This window comes from Delphinus delphis, chromosome X (assembly GCF_949987515.2).
Source record: "Delphinus delphis chromosome X, mDelDel1.2, whole genome shotgun sequence".
Lineage (NCBI taxonomy): Eukaryota > Metazoa > Chordata > Mammalia > Artiodactyla > Delphinidae > Delphinus > Delphinus delphis.
This window is the reverse complement of record NC_082704.1, coordinates 64,821,044-64,844,944: the sequence shown is the minus strand read 5'-3', so window position 1 is coordinate 64,844,944 and position 23,901 is coordinate 64,821,044. Positions and strand designations below refer to the sequence as shown.

Genomic DNA, 23,901 nt, shown 5'->3' with positions numbered 1-23,901 from the left:
TTTACATACACACACACTGTCATGGACTGAATTGTGTCTCCTCCAAATTCATGTTGAAGTCCTAACCCCCAGTGTCTCAAATGTGACTGTATATGGAGATAGGGCCTTTAAAGATGTTTATTAAGGTTAAGTGAGGCTATTAGGGTGGGACTTATCTAATATGACTGGTATACTTATAAGAAGAGATTAAGACACAAACTTGCACAGAGAAAAGACCTTGTGAGGACAGAGAAGACAGCTACCTGCAAGCCAAGGAGAGAGGTCTCAGAAGAAATCAACCCTGCCAACACCTTATCTCAGACTTCTAGCCTCCAGAACTGTAAGAAAATAAATTTCTGTTGTTTAAGCCACCCAGTCTATGGTACTTTGTTATGGCAGCCCTAGCAAACTAATACACACACACACATACAAACAGCTGTTAAGTAACCATAGTTAAGAACGGTTGAAGAAAGAGTTCACACTTGGCAAATATTCACACACTTAAAAATATGAATATATTACAATGACAAGTCAATAAAAGTTACTCAAGATCAGTAAAAATAATCTGATAAGTAAACCAAAATAGAAGCCTCAACTTCTCTTTTCTAGTATGCTTTGAAAAGCATGATAAGTTAACAGTTTAAAAGCCTACTCTCCTAAAACATCAGTATCTGAGAAACTACACTCTTAGGATATAGTTTCTCCATTCTAACATCTCTTTCACCTCTGGATATGGTAAATAAAACTTAATCAGAGAACTAATAAATAAGCCAAAACACAGCCTGCAGTTAAAATTGCTACAAGGACTAAAATTTTATATATCTTATTCCTCAAAGCACTCCATCTTATAAGTCATATTTTAAGCAAAGGATGCCTACTAATAAAGTAACTCAAAAATTTTAAAAGCATATATGCTTTGGTTATTGAGCAAAAACTGACATTCAGTGACACTACCCCACCACAGTACCACCGAGTGACAGAAATGCAATGGACAAACTTAAGAGGTTACCCTCAAGTTTAATAATTCCACAATCTGATTATGATTTTGCTGAAATATACACTTTACGTAGAAAGTGAGCCTTCTATTGCAAATGTGTAGTACCAAAGCAAACATTATTTACTCTTATGTTAGACTTTGTTTTGATTTGATTATAGGGTTTAATCACTCATTTTATAAATATTTTCTGAGTGTCTGCTACATGTGAGATATCATGCCCAGCTATGTGGAAGATAAAAAAGATGACTGGAATGTATCTGCCTTTTAGGTGCATAAAATCTTACCTCCTCCACAAGATACATGATAACTGTACTTGTAGAAAAGGTATTATAGGAATTCAGAGGAGGAAGAAATCAGTGTCTTATAAGCTTATAAGGAATAGTTCTGTGACATAAATTGGCCCTTGAGCTAAGATTTGAAAAACAGAAAGGAGTTAGAGAGAGGACATTTCAGACAGAGTGTATGGTATAAATGAAGAAACAAAAACAAAAAAGCACAATGTCCAAGGAACAGGGAGCAATCCAGGGTGGCTGAAGGGGCAGGGTATTTATAGAGAAATAGTTAATAATATGGCTAGCAAGCTAGTTAAGTGAAAATCCTTTAGGGTCTTGAACAGCAGGCTAAGGTGTAGAGACCACTGAAGTCCACAAGCAGGAAAGTCATACTTATCAGAGTTATGCTTTAGGAAGAATAATCTGGATGTTTTGTGTGGGATGGGTTGGAAGGGTGAATGCCTGAGGCGGTGAGAAAAGTCATGCGTAAAGTTACAAGGGCCTAAAACTAGGGCAGAAGTTGAGGGACTGAAAAGGACAGAATAGGCCATTGCTACTACAATGAAATGTTCACCTACCTCACAGGGCTACTGCAAAGATCAAACGACATAATAAAAGATCTGAAAAGTTTATTTACTCACTAGTGACAAATTTTACAAGAGTGTCAAGAGCACAAATGAGGACTTTAGGGAGAGAGATTTTAAAAACGGAAAGGAAAAATCAAAACAACAAAAATGTCCTTTTGCAGGCAGCTAAATATATATCTATTAAATTTACTAAAATATTAAATAATTAAAAGATCTAATTTTGGTAAAGACTGAGTACTAAGTAAAAGAATGCTTATAAGTAAAAAGAAACAGGATTTAAAATTATCTCAGCAACATAAAAATTATGTACATATAGGAACTGAAATTCAGGGGAAAAATGGAAAATTATTTAAGAGGTGAGATTGTGGGTATTTTTCTCATGTTTATTAGATGTGATTTTATACAATTAAAGAGAAATGTATAAATAAAAAAAAAAAAAACTATAAGAATCACATACAGAACGGGCAATTTCACCTCTACTGTATATTTTACAACATGGAAAGTACACACTCCTTTGAAAAAACAACAACTTTAAGATCACAACATTGAATATTGATGTATTACTGAATTTTGCATTTAATAAAAAGTTTGATATGAGCAAAACAGGTTTCCATTCCATTACCCCCACTGCCCAGTGACAAGGGCCCTTTACTCTGCCACTGGCTACTTAGAAACTACATTAGAATCCCACCAGCCTGCAATATTTATTGGGGATTCTCTGATACCCCTGATATTGCATGCAAAATGAAGCATATGTGTATGTGCATTTTTCTAGGGGGAAAGTTCATAGCTTTTAACAGATTCTCAAAGGGCCTATTGTTCTAAATGAAATGAAAGTTTAGAACCACTATTATGAACTTTTCTCCCCCTCCTATTAATCTTAATAACCAACTCAAATCAATATGTCAATGGTTTAAAGAATGTTATTTATTCAACCATTTCAGAATGAGGGGTCCTCTGAATTCCTCTTCTCAATCCCCAGTGCCACTTCTGCAAGTGGCAGAAGACCTTTATGTAAGCTTCATCTTAATTTATAAAAATTTTTATAGTAATGCCGCTACTCTCCACCACCTCCTTAGAACCTTTTCTACCTTCCTAGATGATTTTAGAACCTAGCTTACATTCCCTCCACTCTAATTCCATCTCCCCAACACTAGCAAATACTAAACTCACCATCAATCTCAGTTCTTCTACTCCTACACTAAGATCAATAAGTAGTATAAGAGACAACAATACAAATATGCTCCATTAAAAATTCATGTGGGGACTTCCCTGGTGGTCCAGTGGTTGAGACTCTGCGCTCCCAATGCAGGGGGCCCGGGTTCGATCCCTGGTCAGCGAACTGGATCCTGCATGCTGCAGCTAGGAGTCTGCATGCTACAACTAAAGATCCTGCATGCTACAACTGAAGATCCCGCATGTTGCAACTGGGACCTGGTGTAGCCAAATAAATAAATAAATACTTTTTAAAAAATTCATGTGAACTGAAATGTACCCTATGTTGCTCCTGGAAAACTACTACCAGTATTAAACTAGGCTCTCAAACTAGAGGTATTGGGTTGGCCAAAATGTTCGCTCAGCATTTTTGAAACATCTGGAAAATCCCAAACAAACTTTTTGGCCAACCCAATAGTATATATTCAAAGGGCTAGTCCCAACAGATCAAAGTCAGGAAACTACACAAGTGGAAGAAACCTTAAAGATCAAGTAGCTGAATCTTATTTTACAGAAACTGAGGTCCAAAGGAACAAATGATCTGTCCAAGATAATTAGAGTAGAAACAGAACTCAAGTGGTCAGGTGTCCTGGTCCAACGTTCATTCCACTGCACCATATGTTGTCCTTTGTACACCAGTTGTTTATTCTCTTCAATATTTAGAAATCAAAATACTTCAAATTGTCTGTATTTTCTCCAGTAAGCTATACTTACTACTACCTCGAGACTCCTTAATATATGCAATACCATTCCTTCCTGGCTTGTTGAGAGAGAATGACACAGGGGACAGGAATTGAGCCTCAATGAAATCAAGATCAACTGTACTTCTGAGTACACTGTCACTCTCTTATATGAAGAACTGAATTGGTTTGGTATGTCTTATTCTTCTCAAAACCAAGCTGACTGCTTCCTGATAGCTTATATTCTTCTAATGATAGCAAATTATTGCCTAATGATTTGTTCTAGTGTCTTCTAACACAAAAGCCAAAACTAGAATCCAACTCTTCTGATTGTTGGTTTCTTTCTGCTAGATTATCCTCTTTAAAGTGAGCTGTGGGGACTTGCCTGGTGGTCCAGTGGTAAGACTCCACGCTCCCAATGAAGGGGGCCCGGGTTCGATCCCTGGTCGGGGAACTAGATCCCACATGCATGCCACAACTAAAGAGTTTGCATGCTGCAACTAAGAGTCCACATGCCGCAATGAAGATCCTACACACTGCAACTAAGGCCTGGCACAGCCAAAATAAATAAATACATAAATAAATAAATAAAATGTTAAAAAAAATAAAGTGAGTTGTGATCCTGAAGGATATAAATTTAAGTCAGTTCTATCTTTAAGAAGATATCTATTTAAGTTACGATTAATGGTTATTTATTCTGCCTCTTAGAACATCATTTAAAAAGTTGTTTTGTTATCCCAATAATAGGATTATTAATTTAAGAAATTTTTTCTAACATGCACATGAAATCCCTCTTCCTTCAACTGAAGTCTATATTTCTGTATTATAAACTAATATTCCAGGTACGGTCAGGTATCACTGAGCTATTAGAAGGACAACTTTTAATTTTTTAAAAAATAATTATCCTTCAGATACTTTAAACGTAACTGAATCACCTCACCTTCTTCAGTTCCATGCAAAATAATCCACTTGAAAACATCCTTAATTTTTTCCTGTTGTTTTTCATTTTCTTATTACATTTTGTGTCTTCTCAGTATTCACTGTAATTTCTTGACATGCATCTTATGTTATGAAACTTAAATTTTAAAACTTTAGCATCTCTAAAAAGCAGAGTAGGAGGATTATTTCCCTAGTGTTATTATATTCCCACTTCAGTTATTATGAAGGCCAGAAGTCTCTTAACTTTTATCTACTTTGTTAATTATCAGCAGCTAGTCACCAGTGGGAGGGCAGGAAGAAGGAACTTACACACTACTGGAAGAAATTAAAGTTCCCATCCTTTGTCCATGATGTCAGAGCCAACAAATGAAAACAAAACAGTACCTATCCAAAAGAACTACTAAATGGAACATACAAGGTAAGTACCTCACTGGTAATATCTCCTATAAACCAAAGAGAAAGGACAGACTGCTTTGCTGCATGCGATAAGCCAAAGAACATGAACCTGTCAAAAACAAATGAAAAGAGTTCCACTTCTAACATGACAACATAAGGAGCTCCTTAGACTCACTCTCCAACAAAACTGGTGAAATTTATAAAGTATTACCATTTAAAGTCCCTAGAAATGGTCCTGGAGGCATATAGCAAATGAAATATCATTTACTCAAGAAAATCTATTAGAGCTCAGTAAGAATGGCAAGAGTCTATGGTGTTTGAACCAGGACACACTCCCTGCCTCCCGACTCCCAGTTCAGCCATATGGAAACTCCACTTGAGATTGGTGCAGCCAGGAGCACAGTGCTCCCTCTGCCCGCTGAGCTCCTAGTCAAAAGACTATCTTCCTGGGAAAGGCAGGACATCAGCATTTCTCATCCTTCCCCCCAACAACCTGTTGCTGAAGCTAAGTTCTGGGCTAACATGGCCAAGGGGTAGGGTCTCCCTTCTTCCACACACCCCCACTAGAGGGGCAGAGGCTCTACCTTGGGTGTGATGCCACTAAGAATATTGAAGCCCCAGTCACCCTAGCCCTGACTCATAAGAGGGTAGTTGCATACCAAGAGAGGCAAGGCAAAAAGACCTGAGGCTACTGCTCCCCAAACTCCATCTAGTGCTCAACTCCTAAAGTGGGGATATCACTCAGAGAGAAGCCACCATTGTCCCCTATGCCCAGCTCCAGAGCTGTGGCTGGGAGATTTTGCCTGGAGAGAGAAGGCCCTGAAGCGGATAGCTCCTAATCTCTTCCCAGAGGAAGTGACTTCATACAACTAGACGTGGATTAGTTAAGCCCAAAGCTACTCTCAAATATAGTAGAGGTTGAGGTGAAAGGCAAGTAGGAGGAGACTAGTGGAATCACTGGACATAGAGGCTGAACTGTAGTTCAGCTGGTTTGCCCCAGAGAACCAGAAAACCAAGGAGGGAGGAGGAGACTGCCTAGGGTCGGAAAAAACCTCAAACACTGACCTCAACAACCTTCCCTTCAAAGGAACCCCAATCTGATGGCTTTAGTCGGTGAAACAATTTCTGCCCCGGGGCACTGTTGGAAAAAACAGTGCTGATCTCCCAGCAACAACTGGAGCATAACTGGAAAAGAGACAGAGAGAGCCTCAGCAAAACAACTGCCCTCTCAGGGTGACTCTGGGCATATGCCAGGCTATGCTGGTAAGGCTGTGTTGCTTAAGAGGCAACATCAGAGGCACTAACAGTGTGAAGTGGGGAGCAAGGGGAGGGTGGAGAGAGACAGCACTAAAATCCAGCCAGTTCCTAAATAAACATACAAACAAGTAAATAACACTAATAAGCCCTGGGAGGGAGGGAACCAGTACCAAGAGTTACTACATTATCTAAAATGTCCAGTTTCCAAAAACTTGCAAGACACACAAAGAAACATGAAACTACACCTATATACACTGAGGAAAAAAGCAGGCAAAAGAAACTGCCTACAGTTTTGACCAGATGTCAGACTGAAGAGAAAAAACCTTCAAAGTTGTCATTATAAATATGTTCAAAGACTAAAGGAAACCCTGTTAAAGAAATAAAAGAAGATTGGTTCAAGATGGCAGAGAAGGACATGCTCTCACTCCCTCTTGCAGAAACACCAGAATCACAACTAACTGCTGAACAATCATCGACAGGAAGACACTGAAACTCACCAAAACAGATACCCCACATCCAAAGACAAAGGAGAAGACACAATGAGGCAGTAGAAGGGGTGCAATCACAATAAAATAAAATCGCATAACTGCTGGGTGGGTGACTCACAAACTGGAAAACATTAAACTACAGAAGTCACCCCACTGGTGTAAACGTTCTGAGCCCCACGTGAGGCTTCCCAAACTGGGAGTCCAGCAACGGGAGGAGGAATTCCTGGAGAATAAGACTTTGAAGGCTAGCAGGATATGATTGCAGGACTTTAACAGGACTGGGGGAAACAAATTCCACTCTTGGAGGGCACACACAAAGTAGTGTGCGCATTGGGACCCAGGGTAAGGAGCAGTGACCCCACAGGAGACTGAACCAGACTGACCTGCGGCTGTGGCTCACTGTGACGACAAGGACACTGGCAGCAGAAGTTCTGGGAAGTACTCCTTGGCGTGAGCCCTCCCAGAGTCCGCCACTGGCCCCACCAAAGAGCCCGGGCAGGCTCCAGTGCTGGGTCGCCTCAGGCCAAAAAACCAACAGGGAGGGAACCCAGCCCCACCCATCAGCAGTCAAGCAGACTAAAGTTTTACTGAGCTCTGCCCACCAGTGCAACAGCCAGCTCTACCCACCACCAGTCCCTTCCATCAGGAAACTTGCACAAGCCTCTTAGATAACCTCATCCAACAGAGGGCAGAGAGTAGAAGCAAGAAGAACTACAATCCTGCAGCCTGTGGAACAAAAACCACATTCACAGAAAGATAGACAAGATGAAAAGGCAGATGGCTATGTACCAGATAAAGAAACAAGATAAAACCCCAGAAAAGCAATGAAATGAAGTAGAGATAAGCAACCTTCCAGAAAAAGAATTCAGAATAATGATAGTGAGGATGATCCAGCACCTCGGAAAAAGAATGGAAGCAAAGATCGAGAAGGTGCAAGAAATGTTTAACAAAGATCTAGAAGAATTAAAGAACAAACAAACAGAGATGAACAATACAATAACAGAAATGAAAAATGCACTAGAAGGAATCAATAGCAGAATAATTGAGGCAGAAGAACAGATAAGTGACCTGGAAGACACAATGGTGGAATTCACTGCTGTGGAACAGAATAAAGAAAAGAGAATGAAAAGAAATGAAGACAGCCTAAGAGACCACTGGGACAACATTAAATGCAACAACATTCGCATTATACAGGTCCCAGAAGGAGAAGAGAGAGAACGGACCTGAGAAAATATTTGAAGAGATTATAGTCAAAAACTTCTCTAACATGGGAAAGGAAATAGCCACCCAAGTCCAGAAAGTGCAGAGAGTCCCAACAGGATAAACCCAAAGAGAAACACACCGAGACATATAGTAATTAACTGGCAAAAATTAAAGACAAAGAAAAATTATTGAAAACAGCAAGGGAAAAATGACAAATAACAGACAAGGGAACTCCCATAAGGTTAACAGCTGATTTCTCAGCAGAAACTCTACAAGCCAGAAGGGAGTGGCATGATATACTTAAAGTGATGAAAGGGAAGAACCCACAACCAAGATTACTCTACCGGGAAAGGATCTCATTCAGATTCCATGGAGAAATCAAAAGCTTTACAGACAAGCAAAAGATAACACAATTCGGCACCACCAAACCAGCTCTACAACAAATGCTAAAGTGACTTCTCTAAGTGGGAAACACAAGAGAAGAAAAGGACCTACAAAAACAAACCCAAAACAGTTAAGAAAATTGTAAAAGGAACATATACATCAATAATTACCTTAAATGTGAATGGATTAAATGCTCCAACCAAAAGACACAGGCTTGCTGAATGGATACAAAAACAAGACCCATATATATGCTGTCTACAACAGACATGCTTCAGACCTAGGGAAACATACAGACTGAAAGTGAGGGGATGGAAAAAGATATTCCAGGCAAATGGAAATCAAAAGAAAGCTGGAGTAGCAATACTCATATCAGATAAAAGAGACTTTAAAATAAAAAATGTTACAAGAGACAAGGAAGGACACTACATAATGATCAAGGGATCAATCCAAGAAGAAGATATAACAATTATAAATATATATGCACACAACACAGCAGCACCTCAATACATAAGGCAACTGCTAACAGCTATAAAAGAGGAAATTGACAGTAACACAATAATAGTGGGTGACTTTAACACCTCACATACACCAATGGACAGATCATCCAAACAGAAAATTAATAAGGAAATACAAGCTTTAAATGACACAATAGACCAGATAAATTTAATTGATACTTATAGGACATTCCATCCGAAAACAGAAGACTACACTTTCTTTTCAAGTGTGCACGGAACATTCTCCAGGATAGATCACATCTTGGGTCACAAATCAAGCCTCAGTAAATTTAAGAAAATTGAAATCACATCAAGCATGTTTTCTGACCACAACATTACGAGATTAGAAATCAATTACAGGGGGAAAAAAAGTAAAAAACACAAACACATGGAGGCCAAACGTTACTAAATAACCAAGAGATCACTGAAGAAATCAGAGAGGAAATCAAAAAATACCTAGAGATAAATGATGATGAAAACACGACGAACCAAAACCTATCGGATGCAGCAAAAGCAATTTTATCAGGGAAGTTTATAGCTATACAAGCCTACCTCAAGAAACAAGAAAAATCTCAAATAAACAATCTAACCTTACACCTAAAGGAACTATAGAAAGAAGAACAAACAAAACCCAAAGTTAGCAGAAGGAAAGAAATCATAAATATCAGAGCAGGAATAAATGATATAGAAACAAAGAAAACAAAAGCAAAGATCAATAAAACTAAAAGCTGGTTCTTTGAGAAGATAAACAAAATTGATAAACCATTAGCCAGACTCATCAAGAAAAAGAGGGAGAGGACTCAAATCAATAAAATTAGAAATGAAAAAGGAGAAGTCACAAGAGACAGACACCACAGAAATACAAAGCATCCTAAGAGACAACTACAAGCAACTCTATGGCAATAAAGTGGACAGCCTGGAAGAAATGGACAAATTCTTAGAAAGGTATAACCTTCCAGACTGAACCAGGAAGAAACAGAAAATATGAACAGACCAATCACAAGTAATGAAATTGAAACTGTTATTAAAAATCTTCCAACAAACAAAACTCCAGGACCAGATGGCTTCACAGGTGAATTCTATCAAACATTTAGACAAGAGCTAACATCCATCCTTCTCAAACTCTTCCAAAAAATTGCAGAGGAAAGAACATTCCCAAACTCATTCTATGATGCCACCATCACCCTGATACCAAAACCAAAGATACCAAAAAAAAAAACGAAAATTACAGACCAATATCACAGATGATTACAGATGCAAAAATCCTCAACAAAATAGTAGCAAACAGAATCCAATAACATATTAAAAGGATCATACACCATGATCAAGTGGGATTTATCCCAGGGATGCAAGGATTATTCAGTATACGCAAATCAATCAATGTGATACACCCTATTAAAAAACTGAAAATAAAAATCATATGATCATCTCAATAGATGCAGAAAAAGCTTTTGACAAAATTCAACACCCATTTATGATAAAAACTCTCCAGAAAGTGGGCATTAAGGGAACCTACCTCAACATAATAAAGGCCATATACGACAAACCCACAGCAAACACCATTCTCAATGGTGAAAAACTGAAAGCATTTCCTCTAACATCAGGAACGAGACAAGGATGTCCACTCTCTCCACTATTATTCAAAATAGTTTTGAAAGTCCTAGCCATGCCAATCAGAGAAGAAAAAGAAATAAAAGGAATACAAATTGGAAAAGAAGAAGTAAAGCTGTCACTGTTTGCAGATGACATGATACTATACATAGAGAATCCTAAAGACGCCACCAGAAAACTACTAGAGCTAATCAATGAATTTGGTAAAGTTGCAGGATACAAAATTAATGCACAGAAATCTCTTGCATTCCTATACACTAATGATGAAAAATCTGAAAGAGAAATTAAGGAAACATTCCCATTTACCATGGCAACAAAAGAATAAAGTACCTAGGAATAAACCTACCTAGGGAGACAAAAGACCTATATGCAAAAAACTATAAGACACTGATGAAAGAAATTAAAGATGATAACAACAGATAGAAAGATATACCATGTTCTTGGATTGGAAGAATCAATACTGTGAAAATGACTATAATACCCAAAGCAATCTACAGATTCAATGCAATCCCTATCAAATTTCCAATGGCATTTTTACAGAACTAGAACAAAAAATCTTAAAATTTGTATTGGAGACACAGAAGACGCCAAACAGCCAAAGAAGTTTTGAGGGAAAAAAATGGAGCTGGAGGAATCAGACTCCCTGACTTCAGACTATACTACAAAGCTACAGTAATCAAGACAATATGGTACTGGCACAAAACCAGAAATACAGATCAATGGAACACGATAGAAAGCCCAGAGATAAACCCACGCACCTATGGTCAACTAAACTATGACAAAGGAGGCAAGGATATACAATGGAGAAAAGACATTCTCTTCAATAAGTGGTGCTGGGAAAACTGGACAGCTACATGCAAAAGAATGAAATTAGAACACTCCCTAACACCACACAGAAAAATACACTCAAAATGGATTAGAGGGGCTTCCCTGGTGGCGCAGTGGTTGGGAATCCGCCTGCCAATGCAGCGGACACGGGTTCGAGCCCTGGTCTGGGAGGATCCCACATGCCGCGGAGCAACTAGGCCCGTGAGCCACAACTACTGAGCCTGCGCGTCTGGAGCCTGTGCTCCGCAACAAGAGAGGCCGCGATAGTGAGAGGCCCGTGCACTGCGATGAAGACTGGCCCCCGCTTGCCACAACTAGAGAAAGCCCTCGCACAGAAATGAAGACCCAACACAGCAAAAATAAATAAATTAATAAACTCCTACCCCCAACATATTCAAAAAAAAAATGGATTAGAGACCTAAATGTAAGACTGGACACTATAAAACTCTTAGAGGAAAACATAGGAAGAACACTCTTTGACATTAATCACAGCAAGATCTTTTTTGATGCACATCCTAGAGTAATGGAAATAAAAACAAAAATAAACACATGAGACCTAATGAAACTTAAAAGCTTTTGTAAAGCAAAGGAAACTACAAACAAGACGAAAAGACAACCCTCAGAATGGGAAAAAATATTTGCAAACAAATCAGCGGACAAAGGATTAATCTCCAAAATGTATAAACAGTTCATGCAGCTCAAAATTATAAAAACAAGCAACCCAATCAATAAATGGGCAGAAGACCTAAATATACATTTCTCCAAAGAGAACATACAGATGGCCAAGAAGCACATGAAAAGCTGCTCAACATCACTAATTATTGGAGAAATGCAAATCTAAACTACAATGAGGTTATCACCTCACACCAGTTAGAATGGACATCATCAGAAAATCTACAAACAACAAATGCTGGAGAGGGTGTGGAGAAAAGGGAACCCTCTTGCACTATTGTTGACAATGTAAATTGATACAGCCACTATGATGAACAGTATGGAGGTTTCTTAAAAATCTAAAAATAGAATTACCATATGACCCAGCAATCTCACTACTGGGCATATACCCAGAGAAAACCATAATTCAAAAATGCACATGCACCCCAATGTTCACTGCAGCATTATTTACAATAGCCAGGCCATGGAAGCAACCTAAATGCCCATTGACAGAAGAATGGATAAAGAAGATGTGGTACATATATACAATGGAATATTACTCAGCCATAAAAAGGAACGAAATTGGGTCATTTGTAGAGACATGGATGAATCTAGAGACTCTCATCCAGAGTGAAGTAAGTCAGAAAAAGAAAAACAAATATTGCATATTAACGCATATATGTGGAACCTAGAGAAATGGTACAGATGAACCAGTCTGCAGGGCAGAAATTGAGACACAGATATAGAGAACAAACATATGGACACCAAGAGGGGAAAGCAGTGGTGGGTGGGGGTCGTGGTGTGATGAACTGGGAAATTGGGATTGACATGTATACGCTGATGTGTATAAAATGGATGACTAATAAGAACCTGCTGTATAAAAAAATAAAACTCAAAAATTCAACAAGGGCTTCCCTGGTGGCGCAGTGGTTGAGAGTCTGCAAGCCGATGCAGGGGACACGGGTTCGTGCCCCGGTCCAGGAGGATCCCACATGCCGCGGAGCGGCTGGTCCCGTGAGACATGGCCGCTGAGCCTGCGCGTCCAGAGCCTGTGCTCTGCAATGGGAGAGGCCACAACAGTGAGAGGCCCACATACCAAAAGAAAAAAGAAAAAAAAAATTCAACAAAAAAAAAAGAAATAAAGGAAGGTGTGATGACAATGTCACATCACAGGTATAGTATCAATAGGAATGTATTGATGTGTATAGGAATTATAAAAAAAAGAACCAAATGGAAATCCTAGAGTTGAAAATTACAATAACTGAAATGAAAAATTAAGTAGAGGTGCTCAACAGTAGATGTGAACTGACAGAACAAAGAATTAATGAACTCATAGATGAGCAATAGAGGGCTTCCCTGGTGGTGCAGTGGTTGAGAGTCTGCCTGCTGATGCAGAGGACACGGGTTTGTGCCCCGGTCTGGGAGGATCCCACATGCCGCGGAGCAGCTGGGCCCGTGAGCCATGGCCACTGAGCCTGCCCGTCCGGAGCCTGTTCTCTGCAACGGTAGAGGCCACAACAGTGAGAGGCCTGCGTACCACAAAAAAAAAAAAAAAAAAAAAAAAATGATGAGCAATAGAAATCATGCAATATGAAGAACAGAGATTTAAAAACAGTGGAAAAAAATAAACAGATTCTCAGAGAAATGTAGGACATTATTAAGTGCACCAATATATGTATAATGACTGTACCAGAAAGAAAGGAGAGAGATAAAGGGGAAGAAAACCTACTCAATGAAATAATGGCTGAAAGCCTCCAAAGCTTATTAAAAAGAACAAAAATTTACCCATCCAGGAAGCTCAATAAATTCCAAACAGGAAACATGCAAAGAGATCCACAGACACATTATAGTAAAAATACTGAAAGCCAAAATCAAGGGGAAAATCTTGAAAGTAACAAGAGAAAAAAGACTCCTCACTAATAAGAGATCCTCAATAAAACTAACAGCTAATTCCTTAGCAGAAACAAGTATAGGCTGTAAGGCAGCAGGATACCATATTCAAAGGGCTCAAAGAAAAAACTGCCAAGGAAGAATCCTATATCCAGGAAAGCTGTTGTTCAAAAATAAAGGCAAAATAAAGACATTCCCAGACAAACAAAAATTGAGAGAATCTGTTACTAGCCGAACTACCTTACAAGAAATACTAATGTAAGTTCTTTAGCCTGAAAGCAAGTGATCTCAGACTGTAATTCAAATCCACACACACAAAAAAACAAGAGCACAGGAAAAGGTAATTGTGTTATTATAAAAGACTGTATAAATGCATACTGTTCTACTTTCTTCTTTGTACTAATTTCAAAAGCAATTGTATAGGGCTTCCCTGGTGGCGCAGTGGTTGAGAGTCCGCCTGTCGATGCAGGGGACACGGGTTCGTGCCCCGGTCTGGGAGGATCCCACATGCCGCGGAGCAGCTGGGCCCGTGAGCCATGGCCGCTGAGCCTGCATGTCCGGAGCCTGTGCTCCGCAACGGGAGAGGCCACAACGGTGAGAGGCCCGCGTACCGCAAAAAAAAAAAAAAAGCAATTGTATAAAATAATATTTATATAATGTATGATTAAGCCTATAACCTATAGAGATGCAGTATACTTGCCAATAACAGCACAAAGGAGATGGATGGGAGCACAGCTATATTGGGATAAGGAAATGACTCCAGATGGTAACTCAAACACAAGAGCACAAATGAAGAGAACCAGAAATGATAAATATGAAGGTTGTTATAAAAAAAGCCATAAATATTTACTTACCCTCCTTTCTTCTCTCAGCTTCTTTAAAAGTCATAAAATTATATAAAGTCATAATTATGACAATGTATTGTTAGGATTTTAACATTTATAGATGTAATGTCTATAAAAGTAAAACAACAAAGCAGGGTAAGGACCTAGAACTATGCAAAAGTAATGTTTCTATATCTCACTAGAATTAAGTTATAAAATGCTTAGAAGAAAACATAAGGGTAAATCTTCATGACCTCAGATATGGCAATGGATTTTTAGCTATAACACCAAAAGTATGACCGACAAAAGAAAAAAAATAAGTAAATTTGACTTCAACAAAATGAAAAATTTTTGTGCTTCAAAGGACACTATCAAGAAAGAAAAAGACAACCCACAGAATGGGAGAAAATATTTGCAAATCATATATCTGATAAGGCACTTGAATCTAGAATAAAGACTCATATCTCAAAAATAAAAAGACCAATAATCTAATTAAAAATTGGGCAAAGGACCTGAACTGACATTTCTCCAAAGAATATATACAAATGGGCAATAAGCACATGGATAGATGCTCAACATCTTTAGTCATCAAGGAAATACAAATCAAAACCACAAGGATACATGACTTCACACCCACCAAGATGGCTAGACTAAAAAAAGTCAGATAACACCAATTAGCTAGGATATGGAGAAACTGGAACCCTGTACACTTCTAATACTAATGTAAAATGTTGTAGTCACTTTGAAAACCAGTCTGGCAGTTCCTTAAAGAACTAAACAGAATTACCATATGACACAACAATTCTACTCTTAGGTATACACCCAAGAGAAATGAAAACTTATGTTCATATAAAACTTGTACATGAATGTTTATAGCAGCATTATTCATAATAGCCAAAAGATGGAAATAACCTGAATGTCTATCAACTGATGAACATATAAAGATAATCTTTTACATCCATATCAATGAATATTATTCAGCCATAAAAAGGAATGAGGTATTTAATGCATGCCATAACATGCATGAACCTTGAAAACATAATGCTAAGTGAAAGAAGCCAGTCTCAAGACCAAATATTTTATGATTCCATTTATGTGAAATGTCCAGAATGGACAAATCTACAGAGATTGAACATAGATTAGTGGTTGCAAAGGCCTGGTGCAGGAGGGGGAAGGAGGGTGACAGCCAAAAGGGTAGCAGGTTTCTTTTTGAGGTAATGAAAATGTAAAACTGACTATGGTGATGGTGGTATATACCACTGAATATACTAAAATCCATTGAATATACTAAATCCACACTTTAAGTGGGTGACTGTATGATATGTGAATTAATCTCAAAAAAGATGTTTAAAAAAAAACAAATGAAAAAGTATATGATCAGCGTCATGATCAAGAGTCGAGGACTCGCTAAACATATATAAAAAGGCACTATGGAACAAGTATATGATGCCTCAGTTTCTATCATATAAATATTGATGAAATAAATCCAAAATTCTATAATTCAAAATTCATTAAGTCCTTTTAATATTAATTAGTGTAGTAGAGAGGCAATTGTATAATAATCATTACAATTTAGGTCTTATCATATGAAATCCTCCCATTTAAAGGAAAAACTATTTTTCTTAATAAACTCAAATTAATAATAATAAACTCAAAATGGATTAAAGACCTAAATGTAAGACCAGATACTATAAAACTCTTAGAGGAAAACATAGGCAGAACACTTTCTGACATAAATCGCAGCAAGATCTTTTGTGATCCACCTCCAAGAGTAATGAAAATAAAAACAAAAACAAATGGGACCTAATTAAACACAAAAGCTTTTGCACAGCAAAGGAAACCATAAACAAGACAAAAAGACAACCCAGAAAATGGGAGAAAACATTTGCCAACAATGTGAATGATAAGGGATTAATCTCCAAAATATACAAACAGCTCATACAGCTCAATATCAAAAAACCTAACAAACCAATCAAAAAATGGGTGGAAAATCCAAATAGACATTTCTCCAAAGAAGACATACAGATATCCAAGAGGCACATGAAAAGATGCTCAACATCACTAATTATTAGAGAAACGCAAATCAAAACTACACAGCATCACCTCACACCAGTCAGAATGGCCATCATCAAAAAATCTGCAAACAATAAATGCTGGAGAGGGTGTAGAGAATTGGAAACCCTCCCACACTGTTGGTGGGAATGTAAATTGGTATAGCCACTATGGAGAACAGTATGGAGGTTTCTTAAAAAACTAAAAATAGAATTACCATATGATCCAGCAATCCCACTCCTGGGAATATATCTGGAGAAAACCATAATTCGAAAGGATCCATGCACCCCAATGTTCATTGTGGCACTATTTACAATCGCCAGGACATGGAAGCAACCTAAATGTCCATCAACGGAGAAATGGATAAAGAGGATGTGGTACATATATACAATGGAATATTACTCAGCCAAAGAAAAGAACAAAATAATGCCATTTGCAGCAACATGGATGGACCTAGAGATTGTCATACTGAGTGAAGTAAGTCAGACATTGAAAGACAAATGTCATATGATATTGCTTATATGTGGAATCTAAAAAAATGGTACAAATGAACCTATTTACAAAATAGAAATAGACCCACAGACATAGAAAACAAACTTATGGTTACCAAAGGGGAAAGGGGGGGAAGGGATCAATTAGGAGGTTGGAATTAGCAATACACACTACTATATATAAAATAGATAACTAATAAGAACCTACTGTATAGCACAGGGAACTCTACTCTATACTCTGTAATGACCTATATGGGAACAGAATCTAAAAAAGAGTGGATATATGTATATGTATAACTGACTCACTTCGCTGTACAGCAGAAACTAACATAGCAGAAACTAACATAACATTGTAAATCAACTATACTCCAATAAAAATTAATTTAAGTAAATGAAAATATATGATCAGTGTCAGGATCAAGAGGCAAGGACTTGTTAAACATAGATAAAAAAGGCACTATGGATTAAGTATATGATGCCTCAGTTTCTACTGTATCAATATTAATGAAATAAATCCAAAATTCTATCATTCAAAATTCATAAGTCCTTTCAATATTAATTAGTGCAGTAGAGAGGCAACTATATAATAATCATTACAATTTATGTCTTATCATATGAAATCTTCCCATTTTAAGAAAAAACTGTTTTAGGTGTTTCCCTCTGTGAATAGTGGTCTAGTAATTATTAGATAAGTATCTTTAGAATTCAACAAACATTCACTGTGTGATTAGGGTCTGTCACAGTCTTAATTACCCTTATATAAATATCTAACACACAGAAGGCAATAAACAAATACAAATGAATGGCCTTAATGGCTGTCATTTATCTATACTAGAACCTAGTCTCCTCATCTGCAAAATTAGAAGGGCTGGATATGATCTTTTCTTTTTTTAAAAAAAAATACTTTGTGGAGTACTTTACTTTTTTTTAATTTATTATTATTATTTTTTATTTTTGGCTGCTTTGGATCTTTCTTTCTGCACATGGGCTTTCTCTAGTTGCGGCGAGTGGGGCCTACTCTTCGTTGCAGTGTGCGAGCTTCTCACTGCGGTGGCTTCTCTTGTTGCGGAGCATGGGCTCTAGGCGGGCGGGCTTCAGTAGTTGTGGCATGCAGGCTTCAGTAGTTGTGGCTCGCGGGCTTTAGAGTGCAGGCTCAGTAGTTGTGGCACACGGGCTTAGTTGCTCCGTGGCATGTGGGGTCTTCCTGGACCAGGGATGGAATCCATGTCCCCAGCATTGGCAGGTAGATTCTCAACCACTGTGCCACCAGGAAAGTCCCTGATCTTTTCTAAAGTAGTAGTGTTCAATAGAAATTTCTGCAATGATGGAAATGTTCCACATCTATATGGCTATTCAGCTCTTAAAATGTGACTAATGCAACTGAGGAATTAAATTTTTAATTTAATGTAAATTTAAACAGTCACAGGAAGCTAGTGACTACCACATTGCACAGCATAGCTCTAGGGCAAAATCCTGTGTGAAAAACACATTTCACAATGCATTCCAGTAACCACATACACATGGTAATGTATATATATGTATTTGTAAAACAATACTTCCCTTAATACATATAAAGCATTGATATTTTCTTTCCTATTCTACTAAATTTCATCTAAAACAAAGTGCTGATCCAACCCACTAACGTGATTTCATAACACTGCACTAAAGTTCCTTTCAGCTCTAAAATATGTTATAAATACTAATGATTGTCCTGAAAGTATGCATTCAATATTTATTTTGTAATCTTAACCACAAGTGACTAATTAATCTGAAAATCTGCCTCAGGTTGTACCAGGTTTTACTTTAAAAGCCTTATAATCATTCCTTAATCTCCCTGTTAATCAACATTTTTTAAAAAGAGGCAAGAGTTGCATGTCTTTAAGAAGTAGAAAACAAAGGTAACATCTTTTCCTTGTTTTTCATACTTCATAAATGGTAACCAAAGAAATGGCAGGATATATAGGAGAGAGTGAAGGAAATTGTGGGGACAGTGTTCATGTAAAGAGAGAAAGCTAACTTTTTATTGTCATCACCTCCTCTGAATCTCCTAATGACGTCTCCTTCCCCCTCATTCTTCGAGCCTGAAAGTCCTACAAATTTTATCTTTTTTTAAATTAATTTTTACTGGAGTATAGTTGCTTTACAATGTTGTTTTAGTTTCTACTGTACAGCAAAGTGAATCAGCTATACATATATCCCCTCTTTTTTGGATTTCCTTCAAATTTTATTTTAACTTCATCTGGCTTATTAGAGGACTAGAGAATAAGACTGGTTCCCAAGAGATCACATGTTACAATTTCAACTACAAAGTGCTTTTAAAAAACCTTAATAAAAGGATCTGGATTTGCTTCTCTACCCTAATCTGCCATCTCCTATCATGAAATCCTCACTAGTCTAAACTATAAGCAGTTCTACAGAAGTTTCATGCTCTCTCTTACCTGTGGGCCTTTATATATGCTATTCCCTCTTTAGCTAACTTCTAATTTTTCAGGTCTTGGTTTAGATATCAGTTACTCAAGTCAATTTTCTCCACCTCAAGATTAGTCTTGATGCCTCTCATGTATATTCTTCCAGTACTTTGTACCTTCCCCATCATTGCACTACTGTATTAATTGCCTGTTTACTTATCTATTTCCCCTACTAGATTTTAAACCCTTTAAGGACAGGGTGTATATTTTGTACTGTTCACTGATGTAAAGATGTTCAATAATTACTGAATGAACATATGGATATAATTCCTTCAGCATTCCACATGTCTAGTGTCATACTCCCTGCTTGGAATGTTCTCCCCAGTTCTACTGCCAGCATGAGATCCTCTCTATAATCTAGTTCTTAATTATCACTATTTCCTCTGGATGCCTACAGCCCTTATTATTCATACTATTCATCTGATATTTAATCTACTATGTTGTTTTTTAGTTATTCTTGTAATGCATAGGTCCAATCTCATTAACTAAATTGTCCAGCTTGAAGATATTACTGTGTTTCTCTTGCTACTCCATTACCTAGCATAGCACTATGTACATAGCAGACATTAAATATTTGTTGACAAAGAATCAAAATTTGAGAGGTTGTTTCTCATATGAAGCTGACAACACTTTAGCGATACAGATGAACAAGGGGTGCCAATTAAGCTTTTTGTCAATTATAGGCAATAAAAAGATATAGTGAAGTACGAATACAAATAACAATAAAACACTATTCTTAAGTGAGAGATAATAATGAACACAAGTATTAAGATGCACTGTAGCCATAGCTACATTCATTAAAGACAAGTAGCCTTATGGCTTCCAAAGTGACCTGTGTACACAAAAGAACACTGTTTTTCAGATCAAAGGATAATCGTGTTTACATATGAATTTAGGGCGGTCTATGTTTTGGAGACACAGATAATTACGGTTTGGGCCTATCAAGGAGCCCTGTCAGCAAGAAAGCTAACTGGTGCTAACTCAATTTGCCGCTTGTTAACAGGCAGCTTGTTATCTTCCAATGCCCTCCAAACTGCTACTTCCGACTGAGTAAAATCTTAACCATTGGCAAACTGGTTCCAAATTCCATTACTAACTTTGGAAAGTAGCCCAGTTCTCCTTGCATTTAGAAAAGTAAGCAGTATGGGAATGGTGTCTACCCTGCCTCTTATAAACTACGAGAAAAAACTGTAAATCCTGCGAGAGTCACCAGCGCTCCAGGTGCCCTCTGCCTGGAACCTTCCGTCCTGTTCCCATTTACTGTACCCCAAAGATTTTCTTCACCCCTTCCTCAAATTTCCAACCCTAACTTCCTTCACTTACTGCTGCTCCAAGTTAGCCCTGACCACCTTTCTTCTTTGTACTGGCTCTGACCTGAGGACATAAGGGCAACCTTTTCCCTATAGGTCCCCTTGTCCTTCACCCTACACTTCCAAGTGAACGGCATCTCACCTGGGAGATTCCAGCAGTTCCCGAGCCGCCGAGCTGACGTGACCTCCATTGCGGACCTGGGCCCCAGACAGAGACTAGGGGCCGGATCTGTATCACGGCGTGGCGACGCTTTTCGAAAGCAGCCGCCGCAGCTGCCCAGCCCCAAGAAGGTATCGCGAGCAGCGCCATCTTGAGCGAGGAAAGAGGACCCGAGAGCAGAGGATTGTGGGACGCTGGCGGTCCAAACTACTCACCCCGCCCCCCTCCCTGGAGGAGAGCGGAAACAGCTTCTCTCTGAAGATTCGGGTCCTTCAGCGCAACCGCTTTTTTTCTTCTAGGGCCGGTCTTTGAGTGTTTTTTTTACACAGCAGGGAGTAACGAAGTAACATTCTTTCTCTCTTTTCCTAGATTTGTCAGGTAAAACACAGGATGCACAGTTAAATTTGAATTTCAGATAAACAATGAATCATTTCTTAGTATAATTATGTCCCAAATATTGCATTTGCTAAATCTGGCAACCCTATCTTGTCAATCATTTCTCTCTTCTGCCGCCTCCAACTCAGTGCCAAAATCCACTCTCTCCATTTTCCCTTTGAATATTCTTATCACTCTCCTGTGTACTAACGCTTAGGGCAGATTAAACTACAGATATTGATTTCCCCGGGAAGAAGGCTTCATCTGTGAGATTCACTGCCTGTGAGAGTCACTTGCTGTGTTGTAAGTGCTTTCATTTGGCTGATTGTTCTTTTTCGCACAAACTTTGGAGCAGTTTTCCTTGGTCTTCTGCTCTTGGTAGAGTTTTAAACACACACACACACACCTTTACTCTGCTAATTTGCCTCTCTACCTCTTCCCTTTGGTTTCTGCAACATCTAATTATTGCAAAACAGCTGGATTCGCTGAAGGACGGTAAAATGAAAATGTATGCAGAGGAGTCCATGTTTAAAGACAGGTTTATATTCTTTTGTCACCACTATCATCCAACAAAATAATGTTGAAATATGTTTACAGTTATCTAGGAAACTACATTTCCAAGTGTAAATGTAACCTGAAGCCCTGGCGACAGTAATGCGTTTGCACTTTTCTATTCATTGCTGCGTTCTCAAACTTTCACACAAGACAGGCAAATAATTATTAACTCCTTATGTAGAGGCACCATGGACTAATGATAAATCTGATAAAGACAAAGGATATGCATGGCCCATGCAGGTAGCTTTACTTTGTTTCAGGATTCATATTACACCCCAGGTTTCCAGGGTAAGAGGATGCTTGAAAGGAATTATTTACAGAAGAATAAAGTTTCCAGTTGAAGGGAATTCCATGTGAAGGAAATGGCATTTTTAACAGCAAGAAGTCGAAAGAAAACATTTCCAGGTTCAGGAGTCTAGGGAGTGTATGGCAGAGAAGAGATGAGCCTGGGTGAGCAGAGGCCTGATGGTGAAGGGGCTTGTATTTCATTTTAAGAAGTTAATGCTTGATTCTGTACCAAGTGAATGGTTTTAATCAGGAAAGTAACATGATCAGATCTGTATGTTCATTAAACCACTCTGGCTTAAGTAGTAAGGTTGGACTGGAGGGAGTTCAGATTGGAGTCATGAATTTAATGCCATAGTCATAAAATAAAGGCCTGAACCTGGCAGTAGCAATGGCAGTAGATCAATTCCAGAGATATTATGGAGATAGGACTGACAGAACTTAGTGATTGATTGGATGTTTCTGGCTTATTATTGTCTAGTTGACAAATCAATAATGGCCTCTTTCATTAATGCCTACCTATATCATCATCAGTAAATATTTACTCAGCATCTATTCTGTGTTATCAACACTTTACACTAGAGAAACCCTAGACTCTACCAATGATTTCTATTAGGGCTGAGTATTGCCACTGAATCTTTCTACCCAGGTAAAGTATTGTCCAGTAATGCTCTAATTTGTTTTTAATGTAGGCACCTGGGAGTTCCCTGGCAGTCTAGTGGTTAGGGCTCCGTGCTTCCACTTCAGGGGGCACGGGTTCAATCCCTGGTTGGGGAATTAAGATCCCAAATGCTGCGCAGGGCAGACAAAAAAAATTTTTTTAATGTAGGAACCTATACAATATATATTTTGTGAGAGACTGTCAGATATAATGTGACAAAATAATATCTTAAATTTTTATACTTTCGGAAACACTCACACACATTATCTTGCTGGATCTTAATCACAGCGTTTTGGGTGTATTCCTTGTTCCTAGTAGATAAAGAAGATCAGGGCCATGTGGTGACAGAGTCAGAACTAGAACCATGGTATTCTGGCTGCTATTCCACTGTTCTTTACACTAAAGATGTTACCTGCACTCAAATACAAGATTTAATTGAAAGTCTGTACCGGCCATATAGAATTATAAGATTTTAAATCAGGCAAGATCTCAGAATTCTGAAACATCTGACCCTACAGATGATTTCTCAGGAGTTTTGAAAAGTTTCATTAGAATCACCTACAGGCATTATTGGCATGGAACAACAGTTGTGAGGTCTTTGACGGGATTCAAAGCATTTTTACCAAAGTAGTCTCGTTGTAAGTCAACTCCTCTGATTAAGAAATGTGAATAACGTTGGAATAACAAAGTAGTTACTCTATGATGAGCTAAAATGAGTCGAACATGAGCCAAATAAGCCAAAGAAAATTTCCAGTGCACCCAGAAATACAACATGAAGCATAATGAGAGTTGTGTACTGGGGGAGAACTGAAGCAACAGGCCAAATTGGGCTGCAGCAACTTGACACAT

At 38.2% G+C, this 23,901-nt stretch overlaps 1 protein-coding gene across 3 annotated transcripts in view; it reads right to left on the bottom strand.

The window, feature by feature from the left end:
- Positions 1–21,326, bottom strand: part of ABCB7 (ATP binding cassette subfamily B member 7) — a 140,005-nt gene extending 118,679 nt beyond the window's left edge. For all 3 annotated transcript variants that reach the window (XM_060002324.2, XM_060002322.1, XM_060002323.1), the window contains exon 1: positions 21,159–21,326. In XM_060002324.2, coding sequence (XP_059858307.1) covers positions 21,159–21,326 — 168 coding nt within the window. The remainder of the gene's footprint in view (positions 1–21,158) is intronic.
- Between the last annotated feature and the right edge of the window lie 2,575 nt (positions 21,327–23,901).